The 19358-nt window shown below is 38.4% G+C and overlaps 1 protein-coding gene across 1 annotated transcript; it reads left to right on the top strand.

Moving 5' to 3' along the window:
* The first annotated feature begins 2674 nt into the window (after positions 1-2674).
* Positions 2675-6127, top strand: SIGC (RNApolymerase sigma-subunit C). The gene is made up of 7 exons (XM_078572939.1): positions 2675-3015; positions 3083-3240; positions 3320-3730; positions 4092-4322; positions 5142-5282; positions 5361-5561; positions 5640-6127. Exons 1-7 carry the CDS (start codon positions 2904-2906, stop codon positions 5928-5930), a joined length of 1545 nt encoding a protein of 514 aa, XP_078429065.1. The 5' UTR covers positions 2675-2903; the 3' UTR covers positions 5931-6127.
* The last annotated feature ends 13231 nt before the right edge of the window (positions 6128-19358 follow it).

Raw genomic sequence — 19358 nt, 5'->3', positions numbered from 1 at the left:
TGAGCACAGGGAGACCAGACTTTGTGCAGAACTACTATGTAAATCCCCTAATCAACAATGTTTACTCCCCCGAAGAATTCTCATCCTTCATCGTCAGCATCTTCTCCGTCTTCATCAGGGTGAGTTTGTTCTTCCCCTACGCAAAAGTCTCAAAGTTCATTGTCCTCTTCATAATCCTCGGTGATAAATGTGCCAAAGACCAGCCTCTACTACTACTACTACTAGTGCTCCTGCTTGGAAACATTTGCTTGTTTTTTTTAGAAAGGATAAGCCAGATACCAGTATGTGCGAATTTGTGTGATGTGCGATGTGTATTACTGCACGAATTCACACCGTCCATCGCACAATGGCTTTCATGCGATAAAAAAATTGCACAAATGGTGCGAAGTTTTGCACCGCACTGGACGGCCATCTCTGCATGTGGTTCCAACCTAGTATGTGGCATCTTGAAGGTAGAAAGGACCTTATCAATTCTTTCATGGAACATTTATATCATTGATTACCTTTTATCTATTATCCCTCATATATGATACACTCCTCAAATGACTTAGTGTATGGTTAACTATTTAAACTCTATATTAATACACCCTAGTTAGGACTGATTTATTGTGAAATGATCAAAAAACTTGTTTTCTGATATTTTCACTTCCCTGTCCAAAGACTTCATTGCACATCATGTTTGAGTTTAACTCCTCTCCTACCAAGGGTAAAATGATCCGTCTTAACCCCATAATCACCTTCATGGATTTGTTTCTGCATCCAAGCTAATAATTATTTGGAATCTCATGATTAGAAACTTGTAATTCATACTCAAAACACAACCATTCACCCATAAGAGGTTGATTTCTCAGGTCCCAGGAATGGTTAAAATTATGACATAAATCAACCTAGTTGAAAGTATTTGTACTAATAAATTCATAATAATCTTTCCCTAAAGAACACCCACTACATCTTTGTAGTGTCTTTACACAAATTTTAAGGGATAAATGATCTCTATCATATGAGAAAAAAGGAGATAAGGTTATTCCTATTAGATATTTTGATGTCATCCTTAAATATGTTATGAATATGAATGTTAGGCATACGTGTTTAAACCTAACTAATCACTAATGTACGTTACAATCATATGTAGCTTCATCATTATACATATTCTTGAACCAGATAAAATAATCTTCTGTGAGTGAAATTCCTAGGTAAATGTTTCTTCAAAATAATTAAACATTGTGACTGGGATCCAAAATCATTTTGAGCGTCTAGATTTTTGGTGTTAATTTTTCATGAATAACATTTTGTTTTTTAAAACTCAAGGAAACATCATTTTATCTTATTTATCAGTTTGAAAGTAATGTTTTTTTACCATCAAGTTAAACATGGTGGTCTAGTCAACATTAAATATTAATTAATTTCATTCATTTTCTTGTACTATTAACATTACATAAAATGAATAAAATTAGATTTCATTTTATACTAATTATTTTCAGCTTTTAAGGTACAGCCCAGACTGATCATGGTGATCATGTTTTCATATTGATAAAAATTCAGAGATGATGGCCTTGAGCAGCTCACTTATTGAATGGATGCCCAATAAGTTTATCCATGTTCACAGGGGAGTGGCCTATGATGCACTAAATAAATGGTTTTGACCAGCTCTTTAAACCCTTAGACATAAATGACAGCATTTTATCAAACCATCAGATTATGACTGGATGATGCATGCTTATTTGACCATATTATAAGATTTATGTTAGCCAGGAAACAGTCTTGAGTATTTGACCAAACTTGAGTGTATCCATGGAGATTCATAATTTGTTTGTGTCACACTACTATATGAAGAAAATATCATTGATTGGATGTTTTTTTTTCACAATTTTGTTATTCAGATTGATTTCATTAGACGATGAGGCTTAGGATTTGGAAAACAAGGCCAGGGGAAAATTATAATTCATTCATGGCGGGCCTCTTTCTTTTCTTACCTTTCTCACCTAATTGAGGATTTAATCTTCCAATTTTGTGAATTCTTCTTTTGTGACTTAAGGGTGAATTCTTATTTATCTTTTATTTTTCCTCTTCAGTGGATTTAAATTTGATATGTCTAATGTTGTTCCTTATTGCCATTTAAAAAGATCTATGATATAATTTAAACATCAAAAGTGAACAACTCTGTAAACATAGAATGGTCCCAAAACAGAGGCTAAAGAAGTTAGTGATACCAAAGGATTACAATGTTTTAAGACCATAACATAAAATGATTTATCATTAAGATCAAGCGAGTTTTTAGCAGATTCAAGCATCTGGCTCCACCTAGGTGTCAGAGATGGATCCAGAAAAGAATAACTTATGTTTGTTCAATGGAGTAAGAAAGAATTACATGTTATAATCAAATCAAGCTAAATTACAGGACTTGGAATAATGCCAAACAATCCACAAATCTTTAGCTTTTGCTTTTTTTAACTCATCCAGCATAAAGAAATATCTATTCATGGGTCTGATGAAAGCAACAGGAAGCAGGTCTTCCAGAACTAGTCTTATAAGGCAGGTCTCCCAAATACAAGAAAAAGGGGCCATATCTCTTCCAATTGCCAGTTATCATGTTTTTTACCACAGAAAATAAGACCCCATCTCAAGCGATCATAACCCAGATCACCCCGCTGACAAGGAGGATGAGATGAAGCGGGTGAGAGGGGAGAGGGATGGGAGGAAGAGAAGAAAAGAAGGGGGCTTTAGGAGCAAAGGATGGGGTATAGGTGGTCGAGTGGAGAGCAAAGACCCAGCCGTCTCCGTCCACACATCCATTTTCCCTTCTTGGGGAGGCCCTGTTCATCCTTTTTCCCCCTGTTCATCTCATCCAGCAGCGAGGATTGCAGCAAGGACTGCTGTATGAAGAAGTCCAGAAGGAAATCCTGATGAGGGCCGGCGTCATGGCGGACTGGAGGTGCTCCCTCCCCGTCCAGTCGCCTGCTCCCGCCGGTCCTTCGACCCGGCCTCTCCCTCAGTACCCACAGTCCGCTTCTCCTGGTGAGTTTTTCCCATTTTGATGAATTCCCTCTTCTCTCCTGGGCATCTCTGATCTGGGTTTCTTCAGCGAGGATGAAAGAGAGTTTCTTTGAGGCCGCCAAGGTCTCGATTTTGCGCTCGATCCCGGAAGAAGGAGGAGTCTTACACGCTCAAGTTCTGAGATCTTGCGTGGGTCAGTGCGCATCTCCGCAGAAAATTCGGCGCCTGCCCGTTCAAAAGGAAGAGGTTAGCAGGATAATTTTCGATGCGATTTTGGTTATTGTTTTGATAATTTTGATTAGATTGGGCTTTCGGGGCGATGCAGAGAGAGGAGGAGGATGATGGGTCGTCCTTGTGCAACCTGCAATTCAGCCTTTTGATGGAGAATTTGGGGGATATAGAAGAGATGCTCGTCGACTCGGCCGCGTTGAGTCTGCAGAGAGATATTCTGGCGCAAATTGAAAGACTGGGAGCCTTGGAGCTCTTCGATGACTGTCTCTCGGCTCCGAATGAAGACGACCCGGGTGAGAATTCCAAGCTTAGAGTGAGCCAGGAAGTCGTCCGATCGGGGAGGAAGGAGGAGAGGAAGTCAAGGAGACAGAGGCTCTCTGGAAAAGCTGCTGATGGGCCCGTTCTGGCGAGGACAAGTGAACGAGAAGCTCCGATTTCGCCTTCTTCTGGGAGAAAAAGACTGGTTCTTGCGAGGAACGAGTCACGGATGTCGATGGGGGTCAAGGTAATGAAGTCTTGAAAAGGATCTGATTGTGCCACTTCATTTATACAGGAATTCCTGAATCCCAGAATTAAGAGTTACAAGTTTTATGATACTCCAAAGAGATAATTGCTTAGATTAGCGAACTCGATTTTATTTGTGGATTCCTACACAAAGCTTTTATAAATGTGTCTCTGGGCTACTTCTTTATCACTTCGTCCCACAGAAATTCTCCTAATTCAATGAATTCTCTAGAGCATCCTTCTCTTGAATATCATTCAAAAAAAATTCCAGCATTGTGTTGTTTAGGCAATCATTAATCCAAGATTCCAGACCCACCCTGAAGAAAAAACACTATAGTGTGCTGAATAACGTTGATGTTCAGGAAGTTGCAAAGTTGGAGAAGATTCGGGACGAGCTGGAGCAAAGGACAGGGAGGGTGGCGAGCTTTTCGAGATGGGCGGAAGAGGCTGGCATGGCTGAAAAGACCCTTCATCAGAGATTGCACTTTGGCTGGCACTGCAAGGACAGCCTCCTGAGAAGCACTCGCTCCTTGGTCATCTATCTCGCCAGAGGCTATAGAGGCATGGGCATTGCCTTTGACGACTTAATCCAGGTCCATTCACAACTCTGCAGCTTCTAACATTTTATTAATCTTAAGTTCACTGCAAAGTAGGAAAAGGCGAAACGATCTGATTAATTGAACGATCAATTGGTTGGTCAGTCAGATGAAGAGATCTGTTTGATAATTGGATCGATTTTTGGTCAGCTAGCTCGATTGATCTACCAGGATAGATAGATCAAGTTTCCTGAATCATCTGATCAATTGCAATCGTGATCTGGATCATATGTGGAACAGTCAATTGATCATGTAATCAATCATGGGACAGATTGACCGATCCACAAATGATCCGGTTCCCAATTCTGATCAGTAAGATTGTTCAGCAGACTTGATCTGTCTATCCAGGTAGGTAGATCGAGCTAGCTGACCAAGATCAGATCTGATCATCAAACAGTTTGTCAGATCAGATAGTATAATCGGTGTGTATCATCGAGGTCTAAAATGATCATGAAGTAGGCCAAAAAACTTGGTCTGTCTTTCCACATTTTCGTCCTGCGGGACATGGCATCTCTTTATTGATATGTGGCAGCTCGCTATTGGACAAATGTGACCTTCTGTTCTAACCCTCTAAGATCGATCAAATCAAATATTTCCATGTGTTGATCATTGCAAGACCAATGGTTGTCTGGATCAGATCAGGCCATGAGCACGATCAAGATCCAGAGGAAATGATCTATTGAATCACTTGATAACGTTGATCTTGATGGTCAATGGCAACTTGATTCGATCATATTGGTAAAATTAGTAGTACTCTTCATTCCAGCAACAGCTTTTATCACAGTGGTAGGCGCATAACTCCAGCACACACTACAGGCCGGAAATGTGGGGGTCTTACGAGGCGCGGAGAGGTTTGACTCCAGCAGAGGGTACCGGTTTTCAACCTATGTTCAGTACTGGATTAGAAAGTCGATGTTAGCCATGGTGGGGCGATACTCTCGAGGGATACACATTCCTGTAAATTCCTCGTACTCTGGGTAGGTTGCTGTGTTTGTGTTGAGTAGTTGTGTTTAAAGGGGGAGTTCTGTTGTACAGGCGACGATGGAGAAGACCATCAAGGAGGTGCAGAAAGCGAGAAGGACCCTGTCTTCATCTGATCACCGGTATCCCCGTGATGCTGATGTGGCTGAGCTGACTGGCATTCCACTGGCTAAGGTTAGACTCGCTGGGCGATGTGGGCGAGTTGTGGGCTCCATTAATCAGAAGAAAGGGGACGCCTTTAACATCAAAGCCGCTGTAAGTATTAAATTTAAATGTATCCATGAAAAGAAAAATCCATATAATGGGAATATCCAACAAAAAAATATTGTGCAGGAGACTATGGCAGATGCAAGTGTCATGACTCCAGGTGAAGCCGTTATGAGGGAGCACATGAAGAATGATATATACAAGCTTCTGGAAGGACTCCATCCGAGAGAAAGACAGGTGCTGCTGCACAGATATGGCTTGGTGGATGGCCGGCGCCGGTCTTTAGAGGAGATTGGCCAGCTTTTGCGCGTGAGCAAGGAGTGGATCCGAAAGCTGGAAATTGCAGGCCTGGCCAAGATCCGAAAAGAGGACATACGGAAAGAATTAGAGTACTATGTCCATCCAAGATCTGTTTAGGTGGCTCCTTCTGCTTCCTCCTCCAGTCACTTCTACAGTGTACATAGGATATCACGCAACCAAAGAACGGGATTTTTTTTCCCATGTGAACATGGGAATGAGCATTATATCAACATATTCCAAGAGAAAAATGTTTCATCCCAAAAAAGAATTAAGTCATGGGACATTTTCTTCCATCTATGAAATTGTTTTCTGTACATGATGTGTCAGTCTATCCAGTGAGGAGATATACTTGGGTGTGTCATTTTCGGTGCAATGGGTGAAGGAGATAATGAATTACTGGGGGTGGTGGGAGAGATACCCAACAGGGGGTTGAGATTCTTAAAAGATCTCCAAAGCCACATCAGTTCCCTGTTATTCTCAAACCCTGCTGTTGCAGGTCTAGACTGGACTCCATTTTGTCTTTTGAAACCTTCAGTGGCTTGGAGTTTTGGCTGAGTTTTGTCTGTTTGATCTCTTGACTGAGGACTTCGCATCAGTTTCCATCTCATCTTGCTCCATCTCAAGGATTTCCATGTACCCAGTCATCTTTGGAGTTGTCTGATAATCTCAAATTATAATGTTTTTTACTGGTTTTTACTAGTTAGTCGTGTGAGTATTGAGACGATCAACAATTAAATTAACCTCACAGCTATAGAGTGAGTAAGGTGTCGAACCACAGGGAGCAGGTAATGAAATAGTAATTCCTTTCAGTTTAGCTTGTCGTATCAACTTCTTATAATTTATATTAACAGTAAATTCTGAGATCTTCAGTAATACTCTGTAGAATAATCTCAATGCGATTTAGAGAATTTCTTCAGAAGAGCAGATTTAGAAAATCTAATCCCTAGAAGATTATAGGCTTGCGCCCGTAGCTCTGGGCGAGAACTAGCCAAGCGCGCAGCCTCTTGGCTGCGCGCGGGGCGTGTCTGCGCGCGCCTTGCGCGCGGCCTTGCCTGCGCGCAGGGCTGCTGCGGCTTCCTGCGTGCAGGGCTGGCTTGCCTGCGCGCGGGGAGGCGCGCGGCTTGCCTGCGCGCGGTTTTGGCTGCGACAGCTTCCTGTGTGCAGGGATGCGCGCGGGTTTGCGCGCGGCTTGCGCGCTGGCTTGCCTGCGCACGGCGCTCTGTACGCAGGGGGTTGTGCGTGGCTTCTTGGCTGCGCGCGACACCCTGAGCACAGGGACTGTGCTTAAAATCTTTGGGGGTGGAAGACGGATTAGGAAAAAGATCAAAAGAGAACACGTTTTGAACAAACAAACCTGAAATTAACCTAGAACGATGAACAATTTCAGCTGGGATTGTTGGAAAGTCATTGTTGTGCTTTCCAACCCAACCTGGATTGTCTTAGAGGGAGAAGTTCACAATTACTGAAACTCAAGCAATCACACCAACCTTGTGTCACGATCCTTGCGGCAAGGTGGTGATCGTCTTGCTCAGGCTACTCCTCAGCTTGCTCTTCTCCCCAGCTCCAATGCTCATCAGCTCTTGGAGGGTCTGCAGAACTCTCCTCTTCCAAGCCCTAACCTGTTTAGGCAGAAATTCTAGACAGGCTAAAATGACTCTTTGAAGGACTGTTTATAGGTTTCCTCTCTTGGGCTTCTTGGGCCTTTTGGGCTTCTTGGGCTTTTAGGCTGGTCCAAGTGAGTGACCTTCAGTATTTTGAGAATTTGACTTCTTCTTTTGAATATTGTAAGTAAATATTGCCTTCTTTGTTGGATTTCATCTACACCTGTACTCATTTAAATGAAAGATAAGATCTAATCCACTTGATTCTCTGAACCAAGTGGGGTTAGTAAAAATCATATTTGAAATGGTAAATATGAAAATACTGCATGCAAATAATGCTTTGATTAATAGCAATTCCCTGATTATTTTATGACATAATTTAAGTCATCAAATACCCCCCAACTTGGATCATTACTAGTCCTTTAGTAATGAAATGTGAGTACGAATAAATGATGATCACTAGTTGAGTCTTTGTTTTTGATAGTTTTTATTCTCTTGCACATCTAGAAATGTCTTCGTCAATTGAACATGATCAGCTTAGGGAAATTCCCAAGAATCTATTTCCGCCTTAACCCAAAACTAAGTGCACTTCTGATCTACAGGTTACATATAAGTAAGTACATATTATATGAGGTAAGGTCGAGTTAACACCCCAAGCGCATTACTGAACAAGGCGTGGAGAGCGGTGCTAATGCGGGCTCAGTATTAATGGCTGTAATACAATTGGCTCAAACACATGGGAGACAGCTTTTCCACTTTTTTTTTTATTTCACATTTGCTGCATATTGGTCATATTTGATGACAATCAACTTTGCTTTCTAATATTCAAGCTTTTAAGCTTGTAGTACTTGATGCAGCTTCTTTGCTTTGCATTAAGTGGCACTTATCCACTACCCATATGCTGTCCTTAGAAGATCGGCAGCTTATTCCCCCGAAAAGGTTTTGTATCCCTTTTGGTTCATGGAGTTTCACTCACATCAATAAGTAATAATGCCTTTGAGCCAACACTAGCCCTACCCTCCACTAAAGCTAAAGGTTTCATGCATGTAAGTGTTAACTCAACCTGAAGTGGGTGACAAGATGAGAGAAATATGATGATAAGACTTGTGAAATTCAGCTAATATGAAAATCCGTGCACTTAGCTAGGCTTAATTCACCTCGGGTATCCTTGGCTGTCAAGTCTTTCAACTCCACTCATCCTTGAAAAGGATTTGACTGCTATATCTATCATTGCTTGAATGTCCCCTAAGATCATCAAATATCCCTGGTTTGATACAGAAAATAAAAAATTTACATTGATGTCGATAACTTTTTTATTATACCTCCTCCCCTTTGAAAAGATGGCATGTTCCTACATGCCGGTAAGTAAAGAACTTAAATGGTTAGTAAGAGAAAGCAAACCAAGGAGTGAAGGTCTTTAAAATGGCAGAGTTCAGTCCAGTTGGTTGCGACTTGTCCGATCCGTTTTGTGGTTGGCTTGGGTCTTGAACAGTTGATTCTGCAAACTTAATAAAGAAAACACAAACAAAGCACAAGGGAAAGAAAGCAATGAAACAGAAACTAACTATTTTTTAGATCATGCTACTATCATTAGGAGGTTTTTCTACAGAGATGTTCATGGGTCCATGCAAATCCTCATCCTATAAATATGGTTTGAGCCTTTGTCCATTAACTGTGAAGCATTTTTGAGATTGGGGATCTAAAATCAAGACTGCTCCATTTTCAAAGAATTCTTGCACAATGAATAGTCCATCCCACCTAGTTTTCAGCTTGCCAAGAAATAGTTTTAACATCGAATTGTAAAGCCAAACTTTTTGATTTTTTACACATATCCTTCTCCTCAGACTTTTATCATGAAATGTTTTCATTTTGGCTTTATAGATTTGTGAATTCTCATAGGCTTCATTCCTGAGTTCTTCCAACTCATGCAATTGAATGATTCTATGCTTTCCTGCTTCATCTAAAGTCAAATTGAGTTTCCTAACTGCCCATAAAGTCTTGTGTTCTAATTCTAGGGGTAGGTAGAAGGCTTTCCCAAAAATTAGTCAAAATGGGGACATTCATAAAGGGGTTTTGTAGGCTGTCCTATAGGCCCATAATGCAGAAACTAATAAAATGAAGGGGAATTAGGGGAAATTGGGAAAGAAAAAGGAAAAAGACAGGGGGGGAAGGGTTAGAGAGAGGCCCATCCCCCTCGATGGCAAAACGACGGATGGACGAACGTGTCGTAGACGCGACAAACATGCGACGAAAAAGAAACGAGCGAGAATGGGGAAAAAGACAAAAACACGAGAGAGAAGCGAAGAAAAAAAAAGATAAGTGAGCGTCTATCACCCGGTTTTCGACGTCGAGGGGGGGTGACGCGGATGACATCGTCGACGAACTTCGATGGCGTGCGCCATCAAATACTTTCTCTCATCTGGTCATACCTAATTTTGACTTGATCACTTCTGATTAATTGATTAGTTTATTCAATCATAACCTTGATTATAATCGACCAACATTATTTTTCCATCATTAAGTAACTTGAAATCGATAACATCCATTATTCTAAATTGATCACATTTAATTCTAAAGATTGATTTCAATTGATCGTATTTGATGTTATCATTGATTTAATCACAACTGATCACATCCGGTATATCTAGTTTGATTTGATCACATTGTGGTCAAAATTTAATCAATCAGTAAAATTGACTTGATTTTGACTTTATCAATTACTTTTGACCATTCATAACTGATTGAAGTAAATCGAGATTGTTATTAGATTTTGTTTGATCACACTGAGCTTATTATCTTTGACTTGTAGTCTTGAATTAAATTTGAATTTCCAACAGATTTCATTCTATGATTCTGATTTGATTGAAATTGATTATTAAGATTCCGTATTTGATCCATATTACATTAGATAATATCAACCTGAACTTGATTGGAAGTGACTTATCATTCTGCTACTCTGAACTTGATAGTCTAGTAATTTTTTGATTGATTTAGTTAGGAAATATATTTGGACTGAAATTGGTGAACCTAAGAAGTTAGTGTGTTGACCAAGGGTTAACTAGGGAAGAATGGGCATTGTTCTATTGCAAGTAGGTGGTCACCGAGGCTGAGAAGATTAGCTTGGGTCAGGACAATGAGGGTGGATGTTAGGAGCTCCGTGGTGTTGTGGAGAACATGTCTCTAGTTTCCTTATTATTGACTTAAGTGTAATTTTAAGGCGAGAGTGACGCTCACCCCGCATACAGTGAATTACAGTTTTTATAGGATTTTCACTAGGCCCTTGAGCCTGTGACTGTCCCGAGATCTAGGCAATCTCCTGCGGCTGCATTAAGGGCACTTTTGTGCCCCCAAGCAGAGTAAAATACTGTGTTAAGTTTAGAGGAGTGGTTGAGAGACAATATTAAATAACCATGGTAAAAAGACAATTAGATAACATAAATACAAAAGTAGACTAGTTCAACCCCCTCTTAGTCAACAGCTGCATTTCATAAGAAGAAAATAATTTGTAACACATAAATTGAACTTATCTAAATGAACTATAAAATGTAGATTTTGTCCCACTTCTTCTCTATCAGTTTTATCTTCTTACCATTGCACATACAGGTGAGAATCTACTGCTCTGCTCCACGAATAAGTATTGTTTTCTCTCAACCCTGGTCTTCAAAATGAATCGAAATGGATAGTGTTGGCAGAATCAAGTTTTTTATGTTTTTCCATTGTTTTGTCACTATGCCCAAAATCCTTAGTATTTATATTTATATCCTTACACCAATGGATAAGTGGAACTTATAAGTCTCAGACCTACTTTCCAATGGATAGTGGATCCGAGATCATCTTGTATAACTGAAGGCTTTAGAAGTAATAAAAAATATTGGTTTTTGGTGTTCTTTCCATTTTCCCCTCTCTGACCTGTTGTGCCCTAACAAGTATTGGGACAACTATTGTTGACGACCTTTGCGATCTCCTTGGCTTGAGTATGCATCATCCTAGAGCCAAGTGGTATCTTCTCTTCTTCCTTCATGGTATCAGAGCCAAGTGGCAGGTTCAAATCCTAGAGCCAACAAATTGCAAGCTTGGCCCATAAATAAGCCAGCAGCAAGTGTTTCAGTCAAGTATTGAAATACAATATCATGCTTAAAGATGAAAAGTGGCACCCTTACTATCAACTATAACTTTAAGCACGGGTGGTAAGGGCTTGAATCCAACATGGTATCAGAGTAGAATACCCAGATTTCCTCATTCCAAACCTATACACATTTTGTTTTCTGATGAACTCGTTGCACAATTATCATTCCTGGGTAGAGCCATAACGTACTTAAGTTGTGGAGATTTAATATCCTCCTATATAATATCCACAAGCCATGTCCCTTGGATTTTGTGGCCGTAAACCTCCTTGACAAGGAGTGCCTATCACTTGTTTGGTCATAGTTCTGAGTGATGGAAGTGCCATTTTTTCTTATGATATTTGTTGTTATGTTTTTTTTAGAAGGTATTGATGAACTCAAAATTTAGTGTGTTGATATCAGTTAATAAAAGTAACTCATAAACCTTTAATCATAAAATAAGTTGACTAGTTAGTGATGAGCAAGGATCATCTCCAAGGGAACATAGATTAGGTTTTAAATATTATTTAAATGATGAATCAAGGGGGATGAGCGGAGATATGTATAAAATAGGGATTGTGATGTGTTCAATCAAAGGTGGTGAGAGGGTCATAATATTTTTTAATAAGGATGATATGAATAATAATATGAGGAATAGGTAGGAGGACGTGGATCATCAAATCAGAGAGCAATATAGATGAAGACGTGAAGAGATGATGGATGTAGAAAATGAATAAGAAGATAGGATGATGAAATGGGTGAACGGATGTGAGTGGATGTGGATGGATGATGGTGAAATAGAAAGATTGAAGAAGAAATGACAATGATATAACAAATGGATGAGATGGAAGAATGGATCGGTGATTGTGAGATGGAGAAGACAATAATGGACTAGATGATTTAGGTTTTTTTTGGAGAAGACGGTGACAAGATAGAGATCGAGATTGAGATCTGAGATGGATATGGTAGGGTGAGATGATAGAATGTGATGATTAGAATGAGATAATGAAAATAAGGATCTAGATCTAACTAAAGGGATGTGATGTGGAGAGAAACCAATGCAGGTCAAGAGAGTAACCTTCCTATGTTTCTCCAAGATCAATGCATTCTACTGATGCAGATCAGCCTCCCCACTTCTCTGTTAGCCTTATCGAAGCACTCAAGAAACCAAAAACACTCTTGATGGACCTTTAAAAACTTCACTTTCTTTTAATTGGCCTCTCTAGGAGGAAGTGAGCTTCAAGACTATTTTCACAAAAATATGAGGCTATATTTAAAGATCAAACTACGTGGATGGAAAGATGTGGGTAAAAGAAAGCTCCACTAAAAATTTCAGCCCAAAACCATTTTGACATCACATATCGTGATTTGAATTTGGATCATTCTCAGCCCTACAATTTTCTCTCTCCTCCAATTTTGGGAGTCCAGAAAAAGCCAAAGAACCATTAAATAATTATATATATATATATTCATTCATAAACAAATATTATAAATATATATTTTTGAATGTGAAAAATGATATTTTTTTGAATGTAGATCCAAAAACTTCAGGAAAAATTATATTAACTCAAAAATTATGTTCTTTTAGAATTTGATGTCATAAAAATCATTTAAATTAGAAAATTCATAGAATTCAAATGAGTAATCTTAAAAATAAATTTAATAATTTTAGGCTTGATAACACAAATATATGACCAATATAATACAAATAATCATGTAAATATGCTCATATTAACCTACTAAAATGCATGTTAACAGGTTGATCTATTGTTTGGTCATAGTCTTTAGTGAGGGAAGGGCCATGCTTTCTCTTTCAATATCTGCTGATGTGTGCTTTGGAGTGTGTATCACTTTTTTGGTCGTAGTCCCTAATGAGGGAAATGCCTCTTTTATTTTTTCTACTATCTGCTATTCACTGATCTTGAGGCGCATGTTGGTTGTTTGGTGAAAGTCCTATCAGATCATGCTGACTATATTTTAAATTACTGATATTTTTTTTGTCTATAATGGAATCACACTTAATACCCATTCGTGTGCATTCCTTAGTAAGGGTATGTTGAATAATGTTTTGATCTGCGTAAAGTCCCTAACCCTCTAAGGCTGAAAGGATCTAACCTCTTATAATGGTATAAAGATGCTGAAATGATACTGTTTTATTAGAGGAAATTTATGAAACTGACTGAGCAACCATTAACCCCTACATAAGCGTTGGTATGAGGACAATCTCTTACTTACAAGCATGGTTGATCAAGTCGGTGGATATTTACTCTGGTGCCCATTTGTCAAGGATGCATGGGAGAAAATTTGTTAGGTTCACATTCTGCTTTTTTAGTAATCCTTTCATGCATTTTATGGGATTATTTTATTGAAATGATTATAATTCCATGTTCTTAATTGTTAAAATCATTTATTAGACTTTTAGAATGAATTTCCAATTCTTCATGATTTTATGGTATTTTAACATAGTTTTCTGACATAAATAAATAATTTTAGAATTCATAAACTATTTATTTATATTTAATTAAATATTACAGGATTACATTTTTAAAATGATATTCTGATTTTTCTGGATTTTCTAATATTCTTGGAACTTTCTAAATTTAAATTCACAAAGAAAATATAATTTTGAATTTTTAAAAATATTTTTAATGGATTAATTGACTTTTTCTGTTCGTAGAAGTTTGTACCACACCAGCAAACCACCATACAGTTCAGAGGAGAGAGGAAATCGAATGGCTCAATTTTCTCCAAATTAAAACGATGATATCAAATGATTCAGAAGGAGTTTTGAGATGAAATTTTGTGGGTAGTTCCACATTTCCCTACTATATCATTCCACTATCATGGATATATAAATAAAATCCCATCATTGTAAAAAAAGATCCTTGGATTTTGTTTCTCATTACAATTATCAGAGTGATTTGTTCATTCAAAATCTCGTTAGGGTTCATATACTCCAAGAGTGAAGGATTAAAGGAGTGACACTCAGATCAAGACACATGAAGAAAAAATACCACTTGTCCCATTGGGCAAGTGATGATGAGGCTAGTGTGATCTTCATCCTTTTCCCAAGGTAATCGTCGATAGTCTACGTTTCGACAATCATACACATCACCTCCAACGCCGCCACTCGTCGACGAGTATCTGCCATCATCTCCATCTCAACCAGCATGATATATCTTTCATCTATTCCACTCCATTCGCGTTCATCTCGGTTAATCATCAAATGGCACTGCAGAAGTGCTAGAGAAGGTATTTTTATTTCAATTAATTAATATTATTCTATTAAATTTTATTTTAAAGTTCCCACAATTATCCTATAAGATTTGAATTTATTAGGTTAAAGAGAATTAATATTAATATTCCAAGAAGTATTTTTAAATTACTTTTCACTAGTTGGCTTTCATTAGATTACTTTTTTATAAAATAAATATAAAATCCTAAAAAATAGAAATCAAAGATAAAATTCACCTATTCAATATTTTCTCTTTATGGATTGGACCCTTTCTCACCCTGTGCTCATAAGGAAACTTATTGAGATTATTGTATAAATCATAAGCCTTAAATAATTTTTTTAATCCTAACTTATGTAGGGTTAAGAGATTAGACTCACTGATTTTTATACAGGTTAGGGCTAGTGCCTTACTCTAGTCCTAGGGATACCCTAGCTTGATGTTCAATGAATAACTAACCTGAGTTCAAAGGCCCTCTAAGCCAATACCTAAAACATTATATACACGGATATCAAAGAAAAAGAAAACTTAGTGTCACTTTGATGTCCTCGGGCCCCTTTTCCTTATCGGGTGATTGAGACTTCCACCTCCTCTCCTTTACACCACATAGGGAACTTTACTTGTCCCCATTACCCATCATTAGAGGTAACCAAACCTCAATATTGACCACATAGGTCACTTAGTTGGCCCCCTTAATCAATTCTAGAAAATTATAACAACTCTCTAAAGTACTTTAATAATTTAAGTAAAGTAAATAAATAACAATGCTAACATTATACGTAATTTCAAATTATAATTTTTAATCGCATTTCCTTCTTTGTCATCGAAAGCCAACATTTGACTTTGACTAACTTTGACTCACTATTCAACTCCTTTGAATTCTTATAACTTTTCAAATTTAACCTCATAGAAAGAATTCAAATAAGATTCAAATCTTGGGCCAATAAGAACTTAATGTAGGCCAACTAAAACTATCCAACTTTAACCCCCTAAAAACTTATAACTTTGTGCAATAAAGTTCAATTAAGACAATGAAATAATTTTCCTTTATAGTGAGCCTAATGTGATACTTAAATTTATTTTATAAATATGCCCAATATAATTCCTGACATTAACTTAATTTTTTTCTTTAAAGTGAGGCCAACATGATTTGGGTGGAGGCCCACAAAGATGTATGATAGGAAACCCAAATAGATCCTTCAATTAGCCCACTTAATCCTCCCTTAAATTCATTCCTACATTCCTCTCTTAATCATTCCAATTAGATGTTTTTAAATCAAATCAATATACTTCTAATGTTTGGCCCAATAAATCAACTCCCATTCTAAAAATATCCCGCTAAGTTCTTTCCTTGATCTTCCTTGATTCCACAATCCCTCTCTTTCTAATCCAATCAAATATTTTCTAAAAATCTCTCTTCTCAGTCTATCTCTATGTAATGCCTGGATTCCCCTCTTCCCTTTCAAATATTTATTTACTTGTTCTTAAAAATATCCTCTATTCAATCGAAAGATTTCCCTATTTTCTTTTCTAAAAAATATTCCTCCTTCTCACAACTATTCTCTATTGAATCAATTAATTTCCGTATTTCCTTTCCTTTAGAATCTTCTGAAACTCCTCCCACTAGTCCCCTCTCTTTCTCTTTTTCCTATTCAATTTATAAAAATGTAAAAATGGCAACGTGCACCTTTTGAGGATTAAATCCTCAATATTTTCCTCTTCTCTTTTACCTTTAATGCACCTTCCATTTATCCTTTTCATGCCCAGATTCTTCTTAATCAACCATAAATCAATGCACAAAAAAAGGAAACCCAAACATAGCAGAAATGAGGACTGAATCCAAGATTCTTCATCATCTCTTATTTACATTATGAGAGATAATGGATGTTTGAATGCATTATTTATCTTTCTTGTAGGTGGCTGTACCTTGGATTAAAACTTTATTGAAGAGAGGTGCCCTATGACTTGCCAAGGTGGCCCATAAATGTGCCTTTTATATAAGATAGAGAGTGGGAGAGATTAAGATGATAAATTACGTAATTAATCATTTGATTTTAATGTCCAATAACTAAGCTCATTAATTTCTCACTAAGAAGTGTGTTTTTATTCTTGTCCCAGCATTAATAGCTCATTATTTTCATCAATAATCATTTGATTTCATTATTTACCTTGGGAGAAAAGTGATTGAGACGTTTTTGCATAGAAGATGTGCAGCTTCCATAAGAGTTAAGTTTTTGAATTAAAATAAAATGCCTTACCTTAATGACCATTCTGCCTCTTACCAGGTCATAATTTTCATGGCGGGGATTTTTGGTTGACCTGGAAAACCCTATGACGTCCACGGGATGATGTCATGCTATCACATCAACAATTAAAAAATAATATAAAATAATATGCACGAAATATTTAAATCATTTAAAAATAAATCAAGGTACTTTCATGTGATGTACCAAGCATGAACACCAAAATACAATTCCAAAAATCATAGAATTTTTGTAAAGATAATTAAAAAATAACAAGTTTTAGTTTTAACAGCATATACTATTTCCATCTGTATTTTTGTGCATTAATATCAATTCCATAAACCTGAAATTTTCCCGATTCATTTGACTGGTCAAATGAATCTGACAATCCAAATCTTTGGTATTTTTTCACATACTTGGTCCAGGGTTTATCCATCAAAATACGGAGTCAAAGTACACACCTTTTACTAATTGATCTACCTTCAATGTCAGGTACATCAATATATTTTCCTGGCCTTTAAAATATACGAGCATGTATTGAGTGTACTCGAGATTCTAGTTTATCTGAAACTATATGTAATTGATGTTATTTGATTTTCCATGTCCTGAGAATATGTTTCCCCTAGATTAGTCTTATGTTGACTAATATTTTTACTTTCAAATAGAGTACGGTATTTATTCCAATAGAGTCACAATTAATTGTTTACTTGTAAATTAATAAAAATCACACATAAGTTCATAATGGAGGACCATCTAGGCGATCACGTGCAGACTCGCCACCAGCCACTTTGTGGAGCCCGAGCCAACGTGAAGAACCCACACTTCCACTATCAGGTTTGAGAAGCGGCATCATCATCTTGCTTCGTGTCGTGTGTCTTTATGTTCTTTTCTTTTTTTTGTTGTCTTTGGATTGTCGGGAGGCCCCTCCTGCGTACGTGCTTGTTACTTACTTGTTCTTGAGATTGTGCCTTTTAGGGGGGAGAAGAGTCCACATAAACTCCTCTTTTCCCTCTAAAAGACCCTTTTAAGGGGAGCCCAATAAGCTCCCTCTTAAAAAGGGGCCCATTAGCCTCCCCCCAACTGCCACTATTTGATTATAAGTAGTGTGAGAAGGGTGGACGCGGAGAAGCATGCTTGTTATTTGAAACCAGATCTGAAATTCGAGTAGCAGTTATTTTTTTTTTAGAGAAGAGAGGACATCTCATTTTGCTTCAGGATTGTGTTCTTCTTCTCCTCGTTGGGTTATCTACACAATAGGTTGCATCCTTCAGGACAGAATTCCCACCGATAGGAGTCTGACTTTGACAATCTGAAGTGGAAGATCCATCTCTCAACGCCCCCAAGTCATTCCTGGCTACTTGACGACCCAAATCTTCCTCAACCGCCGTTTGTGAATCGTGACGGAAATCCACCGGTTGATCGATCAAAACCTTGTCGACGTACAGTTACTAACCAGCCATGGCCCATGAAGCAACAGAGTCCGAGTTGTTTGTAAGTCGTGGCATTTATTCCCCTCCCCGGTTGATCAGTCAACATCTTGCTGACGCAAGGATACTCATTCAAGCCCGATCATTATCGGTCATGGATAATTTCTACATCTACGACGCAAGGATAATCTGGATCCTTACTCGTGACACAAGGATAATTTCTTATCGGTTGATGCAAGGAGAATTTCTGTCATCGTGCCATGCCTTTGTATCTACGAACTTGGAGCTGCGCAGAATGTGGCCACCTGATTTGTCTAACTGCGGGTTGCCATTGGTGACTGATGGGGGGCTATCCTGCTTCGAAGACCCCATCAAACCAGTTCTTCGAGCGAGGGCTCATGCGCGAGACCAAGCCTTCAGAGTACCCGGCCTCATCAACGGGCCACAAAGGTTTGACGTTATCTTTCCTTATGTTTTCTTTATTTAGTAGGCCTTGTATGTCGGTCGCATATGTGTCTATTTTCTATTTTTTTGCGCGTGTTTAGACGGATGTATGGACCTACACATTTGCGAGTGTGTGAGCCCATGTGTGGGTGTGTTAGTGGGTTTCCCTCTCCTATTACGGGGCCCTAATTACTCTTAATTGGGCCTTCTCCCCTTTATGTCTAATGGGGAGGCCCGTTGCCGTACCTAGTCGCGTACTTGCGCCGCTGCACCTACTTGTGCTGCCGCCTACTTGCGATACCGTGCTTACTTGCACTGCCGCACCTACTTGCGCCGTCATTACGCCTACATATTTCTCGTCTTCCACTGTTGTCGAATCAGACACTGCCCGTGCCTACTGCTCCTAGTATGCTTATCAATTCCCTTTCGGCGTTATATTATTTCTTTCAGTGCCTCCGAACGTTTCTCCACCGCTGGGGTTAGATTAGTGATAG

This window comes from Wolffia australiana, chromosome 3 (assembly GCF_029677425.1).
Source record: "Wolffia australiana isolate 7733 chromosome 3, ASM2967742v1".
NCBI lineage: Eukaryota > Viridiplantae > Streptophyta > Magnoliopsida > Alismatales > Araceae > Wolffia > Wolffia australiana.
This window is presented reverse-complemented; position numbering and strand designations above follow the sequence as displayed.